This window comes from Pomacea canaliculata, linkage group LG6, assembly GCF_003073045.1.
Source record: "Pomacea canaliculata isolate SZHN2017 linkage group LG6, ASM307304v1, whole genome shotgun sequence".
Classification (NCBI taxonomy): domain Eukaryota; kingdom Metazoa; phylum Mollusca; class Gastropoda; order Architaenioglossa; family Ampullariidae; genus Pomacea; species Pomacea canaliculata.
The window spans coordinates 6,582,813-6,599,542 of NC_037595.1; the positions used below are offsets into that span (position 1 = coordinate 6,582,813).

At 43.2% G+C, this 16,730-nt stretch overlaps 1 protein-coding gene across 1 annotated transcript in view; it reads left to right on the plus strand.

The window, feature by feature from the left end:
* LOC112567130 (trithorax group protein osa-like) overlaps positions 1-16,082 on the plus strand; it is a 36,708-nt gene extending 20,626 nt beyond the window's left edge. The window contains 14 exon segments of the mRNA XM_025243677.1: positions 983-1,075; positions 1,544-1,687; positions 1,835-3,037; positions 3,459-4,009; positions 4,930-5,028; positions 6,291-6,482; positions 6,898-7,114; positions 7,552-8,719; positions 8,988-9,337; positions 9,873-9,974; positions 10,811-10,986; positions 11,933-12,062; positions 12,486-13,651; positions 13,654-16,082. Coding sequence (XP_025099462.1) covers positions 983-1,075; positions 1,544-1,687; positions 1,835-3,037; positions 3,459-4,009; positions 4,930-5,028; positions 6,291-6,482; positions 6,898-7,114; positions 7,552-8,719; positions 8,988-9,337; positions 9,873-9,974; positions 10,811-10,986; positions 11,933-12,062; positions 12,486-13,651; positions 13,654-14,760 — 6,698 coding nt within the window. The 3' untranslated portion in view covers positions 14,761-16,082.
* The last annotated feature ends 648 nt before the right edge of the window (positions 16,083-16,730 follow it).

The window sequence follows — 16,730 nt, forward strand, 5'->3', positions numbered from 1 at the left end:
GCCCTATTGACATGCAGTTAGCCAACACTGATAGCTGAAGGGTTCATAAGAGGCGGCTGTTTCATTCAGAGGTAGGAGTGGGATGGATGGGGGGTGAGGGGAACAAAGAGAGGCTCCGTAGCAAGGGGAATACCCTTTCTTCTTGCCCCCATGTAGGTCATTAGTGAACTTGATGCTCTAGTTTGAAAAAGATAAAGACATTGCCCTCATGACAGAAACAAGACCAGTTAACTATGTCATCTGCAGGAAAGTTGTGATCTTTTGCAAGGAGGTGGAATTAGTTTTTTCAGACTAATTAAAAATCTCTGTTACAATTATGAATGATGGAATGAATGTACATTGGAGGGGAAGGTATGTAAGACATGTAGTAAATGTGAAACATTACTTACGCAGACTAATATTTGACCCTGCAAATCTGTATTATTGGCAAGTGTGCAGAAGTTATATTCATGTATTTAAATAATTTTTTTTTTCAAATGTAGGTTGAAGGGAGAAAACATTTCTTACATTGTATAAAATTCACTCTAAAGCTTTAGAGAAGTGTTAAGCGTCAGAAGTGCACATTGTTCTACTGAGGTGGCATTAGTGTGCATGCATGAACACCTTCAAAAACTAAAGATGAGATACATTAGATCGTTAGAGTTTTTACCACAAGAAATTTTCTTTTGTAGTTCAAAGGTTCATCAGTGTGTGTTGAAAGTTCCAGCATTAGCCAGTGCTCTTCTGTATTATAATTTTACATATTCTACTTCTGATGGAGAAAGAGAAGACAAATTTTTGAATGTTTTAAATCCCATCATTTTGTTAATTACCCTTTAGAGGTTTCAGTGGGTCGTCTTGCTACATTCATTATAATTCTAGAAAAAAAGATGATGTCATGGAATGCAGAGAGTAAGGGTCTGTGGATACTTTTTAGAAAATAGTTGTCAGCATCTAGTGTACTGAAAAGACATAGGTGAAAAAAGTAGTTTCTACATTGCAGGCACTCAGTCAGGTAGTCCTATGCCCCCTAGGCCTCCATCAAGTCATCTAGAAGGTCAGAATCGCCTCAGTCATTCACCTATGGCTACACAAGGTATGTCAGTTGTTGTGAAGTTGAGAGATTTTAAATAATGCTGGATTATGTATATGTTCACATTGAAGTTATCTTTATTTCATTTTGTATTAACATTGGTGGGTTAGATTTTTTTAAATTTTAGTGAGACCCCTCCCTCTTTTCACAGGGTTTGGGGGAGGGGGCAATTTCTGTACATGGCAACCTTCATCTCTCATCCACCTCCCCTTTATCTGTTATTTTTAGACTGATAAATGATCATTTAAAAAAAAAATCTTGTCCTTTTCATTCCAATCCCTATCAGGTTAAATTTGCAAAACCATTAAGAGGGTCAAACAATAAAGAGGGAAACATGATGTGATTTTTGTGTCCCATGATTCAAGATACAAGAACTTTGTATGTCATCTTTTAGCAGTTCATTATAGTTATTTTTATGATTATGCATGTTCAGATAAACTGCAGAGACCCAAATTTGTGTATATTTTGTAGGTTTTAATCAACCAATGATGCCACCACCAATGCCCGGTCAGATGGGCTATGGACCAGGTTCTGGAGGCAAAATGGCTGCTTCCACAATGTCCAGTGGTCAGATGCCACCCCATTACCCACCATACAATTCACAATATCCACAAGGTGAGACATAAAATGCTCGACCGATTTTTAAATGTATTCATGCACAACATTATATTATGACAAAGAGAATAAAATGTTTAGATCTCTGAAATACATAAAATTAGTTTAATGTTTTAAAGAGTTTTTTTTTGGGTGGTTTTTATACAGGTAACTATGGTCGGCAGCAGAACATGCCAGGTATGCCAGCTGGAGGCCCTGGACCTGGCATGCAAGGAAACTACCCGCAGTCTATGTACAACGGTCCAGGTAGTCAAATGGGACCCGGTCCAAACATGTACAATAATATGATGAGTCGAGGCATGCAGAGCTATGGTGGTCCATATGGACCAGGCAATCTAGGCATGAACAGTCAGTATGGTGCTTTTAACAGTCACATGGGGCCTGCTCCAGGGCAGGGGCCTGGGCCAGGGCCTGCACCGGGCCCGGGCCCAGGTCAGGCAGGTATGGGAGGTGGGGGAGGGCCACTGCCTATTCCTCCTGGTGCGATGATTGGTGGGCAGGCAGGCATGGGCTCCATGGGGCAGCCTGGAATGGGAATGCCACAGGTGGGACCACCCACAAATGCTGTAATTCCAGGTAAGGGTGCCCAAGCTGCTGCCCAGGCTGCACTTATGGCTGCTGCAAGTTCTGCAGGATCAAGGCCACTAACCCCAAATCGAGGAATGAGTAGTTCACCTCGCATGTACGGCTCGCATGGCGCAGGGTCTCCAAACCCAGGTGGTCTGAGTTACATGGGCAACCTCGGGAACCCCAGCCTGAACAGCATGACAAACGCCATCAACCAGATCACCACCAATAGTGTTTCTTCAGTGCCTAGCAAGCCCACCAGCCCAGCAGGCAGTGGTGCCAACAGCAGTTTACTGCATGGGCAAGCTGCCAATGGACCCTCTGCCTCGGGAGACAGCAGTAACAATATAACAAGTAGTCATGGTGGTGTAGGCGGTGACAATTCCAGCATGATGTCGCCTATGTCTGGTTCCGATACTCAAGAATCTTCATCACGCCCCAGCTCCACCACCACACCTGGACAGACAGCGGATGCAGCCAATTCAACATCTGACACGGTGGGGTCCGATGGCTCCGGCAGCATGCCCAGTGATTCAACTTCAGTAGATAGTGGTTTCCATTCCGCGCTGGATCACAGTGAGAAGCCACCCTCTGATCCAACCCCTACTCAGTCTTGCTCTCCTTCATCTTTGAACCAGTTGCCCTCTGCCAATGGAGTATGTGATGACAAGTCTAGTCATGAAATTGATGATACCAAGATGCCTTGCAGTGATGCTGATGCCGTGTCCACTTACAGCAGTAACAACCTACATACAGCGAGTGCAATGACTTCTGTGGCTGCAGGTCCGTTTTTCTGTAGGAATTAAGTTCAGTTTTCAGTGTAATTGGCCAAATAAGTAGTATTCGGTGTAGGCGTAGCATGTTAAAAATATATGAAATTTTTTTTTCAGGAACTAAATGTTGTTAGAGTATATTGCCTTATCTATTAAAACCAAAAACTATCCATGTTGGATTAACATAACCCTTAACACAGTGAAAAAGAGTTGTTTGAGAGTGATATCTACAACTAAACTAGTCAAAGGTTTATATTAAGCATTACCAGTTATACAGGCAAGAATCTGGTCTTTTAGATTGACCAGACTTTGTGAAGCACCTAAATAGTAAATTTAAGTGTAACATGTTGGTTCGAGATTTCTTAAAGCATATATCTGGTTGCCTCATTACCTCTACAACATTTGCAGCACAACTTGTGTTTGTTTGGCAGGTCATTCTGGAACCACACAGAGCATCCCAACCCCGGTGAGCAGTGAAACAGAGAACACAGGCAGTCAGACATCATCGTTGCCTTTCTCCATGATGACTGTTTCTAACAGTAGCACCAGCAATGGCCCGCACTATCCCCATCATCCCCACCATGGGATGGGGTACATAGTCCCTCACGAGGGACCTATGAGTAGTGCTCACATGATGCAGGGGCCAGGTATGCATCACCCAAGTATGGGCAACATGCCCTACAATATGCCGCACAGCATGTCAAATAGCATGCCACATGGTAGTGGTATGCCTGGCATGATGAGCAGCATGCCACCCAACATGCCACCAGGTTCCATGCCTGGAACCATGCCTCCAGGCAGCATGTCTGCCAACATGCCTGGCAGCATGCCCAGTAACATGCCTCCATGCAGCATGCCCCCAGGCAGCATGCACAATAGCATGCCAACCGGGAACAACAGCATGGGATCTGGCAATATGCCACAGAACAACTGTGTTCCAGTTCCTTCTTTGCCAGATGAACCACCTGAGAAAAAGAAAAAGGTAATAGAAAATAGGTCGTGTATGTCTTGTTTGAAAATTCACTTGAGTGTGTAAACTGGTCACATCTTTCTCATTCATCAGTACTGAATACTCATCTTGAAGGCATCATTATATCAGTTGCGTAAAGTCTATATCATCTACCATTTCTTTAAAAGGGAACAAATATCTTGAGCTTTAGTAGCTAGAGCTTAACAAAACAAATTTCCTATTGTTGTGGTATTTTGGTTTAAGAATTCTGATGTCTTTCTTCCTAACTGACAAGGCACAAGTCCAGTCCCCCTTTCTTGCACATTTAACCAGAATCTGTGCAAAAGAGAAACAAGTTCACAGCTTTTTTCTTTCACTGATCTGTGATGCTAATACTTTGCTACATGTTTATCTGCAAACTCTGCTATATGTATAGATCTAAAAGCAATGATTTATATTAAACTGTTCATAAACCAGCCACAAGCACCATTTTTTTAAAATCTTCCTTCTCCCATTCCAAACACATTGCTGCTTTTTTCATGATAAATGCCATATCGTTGTCTTTCACTGATGACTGTGATTTTTGGTAGGTCCTTGAATACCAGTGTTATCTTTATATCTGGGTATGGAGTGGAGGTACTAGAGGTATTCTATCAGTGTTACGTAGGTTTTTATGGTTAATGAAGGAATTGTATCTGTTGGAGAATGAAGTTTGACATCCCCTCCCCTCCAGAAAGAAAAATTATTTAAACATGGAAAGAAAATAATCCAGAAGAAAATCTTTCCCAATCATTGGATGACATAGCTTTTCTTTAGCATGGCCTCAAATAAGTTTTTAACAAAATCCAACTGATTAATTCAGAAATGTACAGGTTATTCTTATAAAACTCTGTTGGAGGCTGGTGACATAGCATTGATTGACTATTTGTGTTGCTGCCGGATGTTCCTTCTAGGACGGAGGGGTAGTGGTGGTAGCCCAACCAGGCTCCGCTGCAGGCCCCTATCTTGAGGAATATGAAAATTGCAGTAGCCCAGGTTGGCCGGGCATGCCAGTAAGTGGGTCTGGATGGGAGTTTATGACGTTATCTGTTGTTGGGAACAGCTCGTTTTTATTTTTTTTAATTTTTATTCTCCTGGCCCTCACCCGAAGTGCCACCCAATATCCCCTTCTGTGCCCCTTTCCATTCATCCAATCATCTAATTTTCACCTGCACATTTGGTATAATGCCAAGTTCTTGGGAATGGTGTTCTGCCTTTCGTGGCTATGTAATCCATCTCCCATAACCCCCCCCAAATCCCCGATTGCTCAGTGCCACTAGAGAGTTACTGAGCAATGTGCTGGACACATCAAGCCATCCCAGTTGGTTGTGGCATTGTTGGTGATATGACTGATCATGTGTGCAAATTGCTGTATTGGCACAGTTTATGTAGGACAGGCTAAGAGTGCACTATAATGTTGTGATGTTGTGGTGTACAGTGCGCCATATGGATCAGTCTTGTCTGTGAGTGGCTGTTTTTGTTGTGATTTCTTAACTGCATTTGTTCTTATCTTGCCTTAGCCCCATCATCATTCCCCAATCCATCACTTTCTCGGCTTCTGCCATCATTGCTGTCTAGTTTCCTTTGATATTTTTACCCCCTTCCATAGTCTTGCTTATAGGGATGTATTTGTGTTTAGTTTGCATTTCTCAAGCATTCAAGTTACAGTTCTTTTGCAGCTGTGTTTGCCTGGCTCTTAGTTTTCTGCTCGTGTTTTGAGAAACCATTTCTGCATGCGTTTCCCTACAGTTTGCATTGCTTATTTCCATCATTGGTTTTGGCATTCATTATTAATAGGAAACAAATCAAATTAGTGATGCATAAATTTGATTATTTTTTTTTTAAAGCCTAGAAGGAAGGCATGTCACTAAATATTTTGCAATCCAAATTTTCAGATGAAGGGAAGGGTGGTGTTTTTCTTGCTGTCGAAGACTTTGAGAGTTTTGCTTTACATGTTTTTGGAAAAGAAAATGGCCAGAGGAAGGAAGCTGGGATCGGCAGTGGCTTCTTTCTTATGTTTGAAAATAGGATAAAAAAACATTGTGTGCGGGACAGTTTTAATCAAACAAAGTAAAGGAAAAAATATATAGAAAATATTTACAGTCTTTACTGAATTTTCTCTAATTGCTTCATCTTAATGTCCTATAACTGAAATCTAGCCCCCTTTTTTTGAAAAAATGTTTTTATGTTATAGGCCAGATAATTGCAACTTTGTTAACTATTTTTTTTTAAACATGGATTTATTGCATCTCATGTTCTGTTGCTCAATACACAGAAGTCCTCAACTGATTTGAGCAAGTTATACGACATGGGCAATGAAGTGGACAGACGACCCTTCTTGGACAAACTACTATCATTTTTAGAAGAAAAAGGCACTCCTATCACATCAATGCCTTCCATCAGCAAGCAGCCTTTGGATCTCTACCGACTTTACTTTTACGTTCGAGAAAAAGGTGGCATGGTTGAGGTATGAAATCATTCAAATCAGTTCAAAATTTCATTAGTGAAAGTAGAGCAGGTTGAGGAATGCAATTTATGATGAGCAAGAAATGTGTGTGTGTGCATTTAGGAGTTTTCATTAGTCGCAGGCTATACCTTTGTCCTGAAGTTTTTGTGGTTGTATAGCAGCTTAGAATTTAAAGAAAAAAGTTAGGAAGTTGATAGGCTGCCATTGAAGATCAATATTTTTGTCTGTATGCTCTTTGGTTAAATATAATGAAAAACAGCCCAACAATTTTAATTACCAAACAGCATTAGATTTTTTTTGTTTAGGGGTGGGGATGGGCACTGAAACCACAAATAGTTAAATTAGGGACCTTGAAGGGGCTGTTCACGGCTGCTTAAATGACAATCATTCAGTTTTGATGGCTTGTCTTTTTCAGGTAAATAAAGGTAAGAAGTGGAAGGAAATCTGCACCTATGTCAATATTGGGTCGTCAGCAAGTGCTGCTTTCACATTGAAGAAAAACTACATCCGCTATCTGTTTGCCTTTGAATGCAGACATGATAGAGGAAATGTTGACCCTGCACCAATTCTTGCTGATATGGAAGCTCAGCTAGAGAAAAAGCGGGAACAAAAGAAACGAGTCCCATCACCTGGTAAGTGTGTGTGTGTGTGATGGCTAGGACTTACAGAGTCGAGTCGTGTCGTTTAACATAGGTGTTTGTAGGGCAGATAGCAGAAGGAACGAAACCAAGAAGACTGTTATAGACAAAAATGTGGTCATGCATTTTAGTGTTGTAAGGAGGATGGTGGGACAAAAAAAAAAACAGAGTACTTTTTTTTATTATTAAAATGTTATGTTCTGCATAAGCAGAAATATTTTGGGCACCTTTAATTGTTTTTCAATATATGGAAGGACAAACTCACCATCAACACTTAAACCCCATCCCTAGCCATCACAAAATAAACCTCTGGGATGTGTGCATTTGTGTATCTGTGTATGGAGTAATTGATAGATCCAACATTTGGGATCAGGATTTTAATTTAAAAAATGACAGTAACATGTTAGAAAATGTTTTAAAATTTTCAACAGGATCACAAGGATCACAGGATGCCTTCCAGCCTCCTAGCACACCGAACAGTCAGATGATGGAGCAGTATGCACCAGGCATGCCTCCCCCTTATATGCAGGGTCCTGAAGGCAGTATGGGTCCTATGGGAACCCATGTACCACCACAAATGATGATGTCTAACAACATGATGGGCCACCCAGGCTCCATGATGGGTGGACAGCCAAACATGCCCCCACACCCATCTGCCATGGGAGGGGGACCAGGTCCAGGGCCTGGAGGGATGATGGGTCCGAATGGAATGATGATGTCTGGGCCACCCAGTGTGGGGCCAGGTCAGGGAATGCCTCCATCGGCAATGATGGGAGGAAACATTGGTCCACAGGGAGGGATGATAAGTAGCAGCACGTCCATGATGGGTCCAGGAGGACCAGCAGGTATGATAGGACCTGGGATGCATGGGCATAATATGATGGGACCTAACAGTTTTGTACCAAACAGCATGATTCACGGCTGCAACAGCATGGGGCCCAGTAGTGGCGGCATGGGGCCCAACAGTAGCAGCATGGGGCCCAACAGTGGTAGCATGGGCCCTAACAGTGGTGGAATGGGCCCCAGCAGTGGCGGAATGGGCCCAAACAATGGTGGAATGGGTCCAAACAGTGGTCCATGCCTGCCTATGATGACACCTGCTAGTAGTGGCAGCAGCACAGTTGTTTGTGGCAACACAACCAGCAGCAGTAGTGGTGGGAGCATAGGGCCTCACTCGAACACTAGTGTTCCCCTTCCTCCTAGTAGCACCCCAAACTCCAGACCTGCAACAGCTGACAGTGTAAGCATACAGGATCCGTTTGCTGATGATTTGAACAGCTCCCCTGGTCCCACACAATTTCCGCAGCGTCCAGGTGGCAGTGGCCCCAACTCGGGTCCTGCCTTCTCCAGCAGTCAACCCCCAGTCAGCACCTCTGCAACTTCCATGGCAGACTTTTGCAGCCGTCCAGCTGCATCCCCAAGCTCATCGACAATGCCCTACTCTGGTGTTGGTCCCAGTGGTAATCGACAGGGGAGCGAACCAGTCCAAAGCTCATTCCGCCGCCCAGTGGACAGCTTTCCTCCTGCTTCAGCCCCTTCCTTTCCTGGTCGCTCTGAAAGTGCTCAGTTCCCATTTGGCCAACAGTATGAACGAGAAAGGTATGCAAGATGCAGGTTTGTCTTTAAAGGTATATGCACCTTTGGTGTATGTTAAAGTGAGTGTGTAAAATGAAAACAAGGACAAGGCAGATATTTGAGTAATTGTTTAACCTTTGCTGAAAAACTGATTTCAAGTGTACTCTCATGTAATATTGAAAAATAATACACAACAGCTGATGAAATGTATCTGTAACAGATTGTCTACACTATTTGCACTCCACGAATGGTATGGTACTTTAAAAAATGAAGCAAATTGTGCATTGTGTAGGTTTGATCCGTCCAGTGTCAGCCACCCTGGGCCACAGTTTCGCCAGTCTCAGCCAGGTATGATGATGTCCTCTGGAGGTTCAGAGCCAGCTTATGCTGGCCGTTTTCCTGGGCAGCAGCCAGCCCCATTCCGCCCACCAGTTCCTGGCGAGCAGTATAGCGGGTCTCAGACTTTTTCAGGCCATGGCCCAGGCTTTGGACCACGTACTCCAGTGCCACAAGATCAATATAGCAGCTACTCTCCACAACCACAAGCACCCCCATCCCAGCAGCAGGGTGCTTACCCAGGGGTTCGGCCATCACCACCAGTTGGGCGGGAGATGGCTGGTAGTCCATATGTTGGTGGGCCTGGTGAGTTTTGTGCCTTAATTTGCATTCTGTGTTCATACAGTTGCTCATTTCATTTTATTTTTTTTTTCTTGTTGGCTGTTACACAAGGGCAGTAACACTTCTCTGTGTTCACAGCATTCCTGGTTAGGCTCAGCACAATGCTTTTGCTGTAGTCCTGGTGAAAAGGAGTTAAAGGCTTGAGCTCTGTGAAAAAGGGGTTTTGTGAGTAAGCAATAGCACATATATGAAGTTATTTATCCACCATCCAGCACAAATTTTCCCTAGCAGGATTAGATGAATGACAAGGAAGTCATTGGCTTTTTGTGTTTTTGTTGTTCAAATAGTTTATTATTTTGTTTAGAGAATGAAAAAAGTCATTGCCAACAGTGAGCAAAGGAAAGTTTTTGTGATGTGTTGTTTGGTGCGCTGAAGATGTGTGCTTTATTTGAAAGTGGTTTGGTGGACATTCATAATGCACATTGCTGTTCACAGTTCTCTTTTGCATAAGTCCAAACTGCGCATTGCTTACAAATCTGTTCTGATTTGGTTTTCCCAGCAGGGGGGTCTGTATCCCAGTATCCTGACTGGAATAGTACAGGGACAGGTCACATGACCTACTCCTCACACCTCGACGGCCATTCGGACTCTTACATGAGTGGTACGAGGCAGATACATCTGTGATAAACTTAGTCATAGTTTTTATCCACAATTTTTCAGTTTCTTATTTCATAGTTCTTTTCAAGAACTGACCATCTGCTTTTGCTCAGATGTTATAAAACTTATTTTTTAGTTGTAGCTTTTGTGAGCTGTTTCACAAGATTATTACGTGTTAAGAGTGTCATCATCTGGCACCCTCATGACTTTTTTTTAAAAAAACCTTATGCATGCTTGTACGTCAATGAAGTTTTTGTTTTGGGGGATGGGGGTTGTGGGTAGAAGATGTTTTGACTGGATTTTTTTTTTTGCTTTGATTTTTTAACTGATAAACTAAAGGTAAAAGCAAGTTGTGCACAGATCTATTTTATCATCACCTCAGTATTGAGTGAAAGAAAGGATGTTTTGTTTCTCAATTTGGGATTTGAACTTTACACTCCCAGAGCTCCAGACTCCAATTTTTTTTTCTTCTGTCCAACCATTTCATAATTGTAGCAACATTGGCTTAATACAATTTAATTTAATGAGAATTCTGAGACACGTGTATGGCCTTTAAAAATAATTTTAAAGTAAAACCAATTTGAACCAGTGTATTGAACTTGTAAAACCAGTGTGTTTTTGAGTTGGATTTAGTAAGTTTTTTTTTTTTTAAATACAGTGGTCAATTTATGTGATCAGATTATTGTAAAATAATGGTTGTGACTAAGGTTAAAAGTGATCATAGCTGGCTTGGTTCCTGCACTTTGTAATGTGGCTTAGTGATTGTGTTCACATAGCATACAACACACGAGAGGGGAAGTAATAGATTGAAAGCAGCTTAATATTTCGTTGTGTGTTCAGGGAGGGAAGGTGGGCCCTGGTCCCCGATGCAGCAACGCTACTCTCAGACCTCTGGCAGCAGTTACATGCCCCCAGCTCCTAGCACTCCACCCATGGGAGGATCCTACGGCAGACCTCACCCACAGCGTGCCTCGCCCCAGGTTCGGGAAAAATTACCCACAGCTCAGAAACCGCAGGTGAGCTATATTTGTAGTTTTATTTTTCGGGCACCTTTCACCCTCCCAGTTGCCACAGTTTATAAGTGGCAGGCAAGTATGATCTGATTAGCACAATCCAATGCTTTTGCTGGGCTATAGGAACCTGCCTCCCATTTTTTTATTATTATTATTTATTTGCAAACTAAGTAAAACATTCGGTGGTCTAACTGCCTGGAGACAGCAAACAGCCAGATGGTGTGTTTGATGGAGGTGCTAGTAGAACATGACTGTGGTTAGCATTGGGAAGTTCCTGGTTACAATTTAATCCAGGAAGCCAGTTTACATGTATCATTCTTTAGCTAGGCTTTTCCTTTGACTAAGGCATGATGTAATAAAAACCATGGACCATGGTTTTTTTAATGCAAAAAATTTGGGAAGTGTATGTAAAATAGACATCTTAGATAGGCAAGACATTGGTGGGAAGGAGACCCCTTTGTCTTATGAGTGCCCTAGTTGTAAAGGGCCACTGCATCAATAAAGGCTGAGGCAGGTTCCTTAACAGCATAAGTTTTAAGCAATTGTATTCGAGGTTGTCATCGGGTTCCAACTCCCTGTAACTGTTTTAAAAGACATTAACATTTTTTCAGAGGAAAAGAAGCATGTTTTCTGAATCGTAGGTAGTTTGAATTACTCTTAGGTTACTTTTTGTCTGTCCTGTTATTATCTTCTCATGCATTCATCTGCCTTTCAAAATTCTTTATACGAATCCTCCATCTTCCCTTAATAAAACCTCAAAACAAACCGGTAAACTCCCGACTCAAAGGCAATCACTGCAAGGTGGAAGCACTATCCCTCTTAAGCCAACCAGCGACATGTCTGGGTAGAAGATTGCTTTTCTTTTTACAAATTTTTGACAGCTCTTCAAACTTTTTTCCAAGACTGTTGAATTAATCAGTACTGAGCAGTACGACTTCTGTTCCTGCAGCAGAAAGCTGGGTCCGTGATGCCCACCCCACAATTTCCTCCTAAGAAGGATGTGGTGTTTCCCCCTGACAGTGTCGAGGCGGTTCAGCCGCAGCTTGCAAAACGCCGCCGCCTTACACACAAAGACATAGGTCAGTGGCAGACTACTCTTCCTTCTCCAACCTTTCTGTTGTGGGTGTTATGCTGGGTGAACGCACATGCAAGACTGTTGTATGTGTATATTTGTGAATAATTTAAATGCCAGAGATAAAGCTACAGGCCTCCATACACTTAGTTTGTTTTTGACATATTGTGTAAGTGTTGTCTAAATCTATTTGTTACTTCATCACTTTGGTGGCAAATGTATCATAGCACTGTCTTATGAAGATTTGTTTATTAAATAATCATTGGTTCCCATAATTACAAATGTGATGAAAAAATATATATATATATCCGCACAAAAAGTGGATAAGTTGTATACGAGAGTAAGAAAGTTGGGGGAAGGGGAATGGGATTTTTTAATATGTATTAGAAGATGCTTTTATTAAAACGTGTGCATTTTGATTTTCATGCAGGCCCTGTGGAAGCTTGGCGATTGATGATGTCTCTGAAATCAGGACTGTTAGCTGAAAGCACCTGGGCCTTGGACACCCTCAATGTTCTTCTTTTTGATGACAGCACTGTGGCCTACTTCAATCTCTCTCACTTGCCAGGCCTGCTGGAGGTACTGACAGAGCACTTCCGCGCTTCGCTTATTCATATTTTCCCCATCTTTCACGACTTGGAACTTCGCTGCAAGGGCGATGTAGCTCATGGGTGCCTGCGTGCTGCTTCTGTGACAGCAACAGCATCAGAGAAGAATCCAGATGCTTGTGAGGACTTGCTGTTGCCAGACCTTTTGTCAAAGCCATGTGATTTCTGTTTGGACAAGGCATCTTGCCCCAACTACTCTTTGGTGACTCGACAGGGCAAGCTGGTCAAGCTGGAGGAGAAGCCAGTGGATTGCTCAGTTTTGGAGACCAAATCTTGGGATGTGTTTTGTAACTTTTCCAGCGGCTTCAGGCTGTGGCAAAAAGGTCACGGAGACACGACACAACACATAGCTTCTTGTCTGGAGAGTCACTACACTCATGAGTTGTTATCAGACTTGTGTTTCAAGCTACGGACTAAGAAGTGTGCAGGGGCAAAGAGTAGATGGAATGAGGACAGCGAAATAAAGGCAGCGTATAGTGCAGAACGAAGTGTAGGAATAGGGAAGTGTGTTCAAGTGAAAAGTGAAAAGTCTGTGAAAGACCTTAAGCAGGAGACAGATGCCTCAAAACAATCAAAGGAACAAATCTCACTGAAGCAAGGTAAAGATAATCATTCCGAAATATGTGACCAGGAAGTACACAGGAATAATTTCATAAAGAAATTGGAGAGAAAGAGTGAGCCCCGTGATCCCGAACTGCATCGCTGTGAATCGAACGACTCTCTGCCACCGCCTGAACTCCCAGCAGCAACTCAGGACAAGCCCAACACTGAACATTGTAGCACAACAGATGACTGCAGTGGAAATGCATTGAAGGAAGAGGTGGACGAGAAACCTGCTCCTGACTTGGTTTGTGAGGGTGCAAGGGACAGCTGCCCAGAAAAAGAGCCTCGACTGCTTTGGTGGCAGCAGAAAATGAAGGCAGCAAAGAGGAACAGGCTGAGAGACAAGAACAGCTGTGTGTGGAGGATGACGGCACAGGAGAGGCTGTTGTAGTCATGATCAAAGAACATGAGTCCGAGTTAGAGGAAGAGGCCTACCACAGGGACGATGCACCATTATGTGTGAACCAGGCTGACCAGGAGGAGGCAGGAAGACGGTGTGTGGCCATCTCAAACATCTTTCGTAGCTTGTCGTGCATTCCTGGGAATGAGGTGTTGCTTTCAGGTCACCATGGGCTTATGCTGCTCTTGGGCAGGTTGCTGATGCTGCACCATTGCCATCCTTCCCGCCCAAAGTCGCGTCCTGCAGCTCCCTTGCCACAAGAGAGTGAGGAGGGAGAAGCAGAGGTGGAACCAGTGGAGATGGTGGAAGAGGAGACAGAGCTTGTAGAGGCTGAGCAAGACTATGCCACATCTGCCGAGTGGTGGTGGGACACTTTAGACGCACTGCGTGAGAACACTCTTGTGATCCTTGCCAACATCTGTTCCCATATGCAGATGCGCGACATGGATCAAGAAGTGTGCATGCCACTTTTGGATGGACTGCTGCACTGGATGGTGTGTCCTTCTTCCTGTGCGTGCGACCCTCTCCCATCTGCTCCAAACACCTCCTTGCTCTCCCCTCAGCGTCTGGTGCTGGAGGCCTTGTGCAAGTTGTGTATCCATGATGACAACGTGGACCTGCTCTTGGCCACCCCTCCTTTCTCGCGCATTTTGCTGCTGGTTGCACGCCTTGTGCGTCTCCTGGCTGACCGATCACAACCGGTGCCTCGAGAGTTTTCAGTCGTGTTGCTTTCCAGACTCGTGCAAGGAGACACCATTGCTGCTCGCGCCATTGCACTGCAGCATCCTGCCATATCTCTGCTCATTGAGTTCCTGGAGGCCGCAGAGCAGTCGGCCATGGCAGTGGCCAGCCAGCAGGGTTTCTCTGTGCTTCAGAGCAACCCAGAGATGATGGGCACCAGCCTGGACATGCTTCGACGTGCTAGTGCAACACTCCTGTGTCTTGCACATGTGCCAGAAAACCGCAAGCTGTTCTTGCACCATCAGAATCGCCTTCTCACACTTGTCATGTCTCAGATCTTGGACCCTAGTGTAACACAGATCATCTCTGACGTGCTCTTTGAGTGCTCACAGCCTGTACCACCTCAGTCTTAAGCTGTGAACATCTCGCCACGAGGGACTTTGAAGCTACTACCCCATGTAGGCCAAGAGGCTGGTCAGATGAGCTGGTATGGGCTGTGCATCACTGATGTGTGCCAGCCTCTCAGTGCAACAGCTGCTTGTGCTGGCCCTGCTGTATCTGTGTTTGGGAACAAAGCAACAGAGGTGCTTGCATTTGCCAAGATGATCTCTCAAGGTGCTGTTCATAAAACAATTCACATGAACTGGACTTGTTTTTTTTTTTTTTCTCCCCTTCCTACCTTGTAATCTCGAACATACTCTTTTACCATAGTCCTAGAGCTGAATGAACTGTGATCATAGGATGGCAAGGGAAGTGAAACCTGACAAAACACTGACCATTACTTTGCAGGTTGCACCGTCATCTATGGTTTATATAAACGTTCTCAGTATGTGGCAGAAAAAAATTGGAATGGATAAATTCTCAAATTTCTGGTTCTTATTTGGCAAAACGTCAACAACTGTTTAGAACTCATTTTGGTGGCATTTTGTGTAATGTTTTGCTTGTTGATTAGCCACACAGCTGTTGGCTGAAATTGTTTATAATTTTTCACATGAATCAAAGTCTGCATCACTCAAGTCAACACAGTTGAATTTGTACGCAGTGAAAAAGCCATATCACCTGGGGTTAGTTCAAAACCCTTCTCACTGTTTACCTGCTCACAGAATGATGTCCACAAAAGTTTTCCTTGCCCATTGTATATTGTTTCCAAGTTTGAATGAAAGAAACACAAAACTGCATGTGTGAATACCTCCACATACATTCGTCACATCATTGACTATATTCAGAATCATCATTGTTTTAGACTACCCCCTCCTCCTCCTCTCCATTTTTACATGTTCATGCATGAAACATCACCTTCTCCCCTAATTCTTGCTGGTGCTGCTTTGTGCACTGTTAACAAGTTGACAGGCTTATGACTAGCCCTGTTTGCACCAAGATCAGTAAGTGTACATGAAGTCAAGATGAAGGACTGCATGGATGGTTGGTCTCGTGTCCAGTGGGCGTGTGTGCGTACGTTTCAGTTTTCATCTTATATTGGCATGAACCCTTTTCTTGTCATAAGTGGATGAGGCTAAGCCATTCTGAGAGGCTACACTGTACCTCGCTGCCATGTCACTTGCTCTGTATAGAAACTACAGAAAACAATGCCCTGTAGATAATCTTGAATTTCAGGTTTTATTATTAAAATAAAATCCATTTGTGATTCCACTCAGCAATTTTAATGTTGTCCAATTATGACTTATGACTTTTTTCAGTATTTATGTGTATATGAAGTAAAACTGAAGGAAATGAATTGCTTTCTATGTGCTTGTTTGGTGTGCTTAATTTATGCTGCAACCCCAGACATTTAAAAAAAGCAGCCCAGTAAAGATGTTGGAAAGACCAACGATGGAGAATACAACTAATCATAATTGGAAAACCAAGACTGATGTACATGATGGTATATGGAAAACGTGGAGCAAAGCTTTAGACTAGGTCCTCGTGTCATGGGTGACCTGCATGCTGGATTCAGTATGCTCTCAACATGTTGAAGGCATGGGATCTGGATTGCTACTGCAAGTATGCAAGAACACTGCTCATCACACATCATGGGGAACTGAGGAACTATGCATCGATTGTGTACATCAAGTTTACAAATTGCAAAATGCTAGTCAACTAATTTTAGTGTGGTGAGCATCCCTCGCCCTTCTAATCCAATGTCATCTTTTTATTACCTTGACCCTTAACTCTGGTAGTTTAATGAGCCCACAATAGGCATTAATTCAATGTTTTTTTCCTTTTTATTTCAATATAAAATGTTTTGGTGCTGCTCTCCCTTGCAAAATTATCTCCCTTTGATATGGCATGTTTTATGCATGCTATATTTCATGTGGCATGTTCATCCTGCTATAGCAGACATGATCTGGCACATCAAACTGCAGTGTCAAGATGCACCCATAAA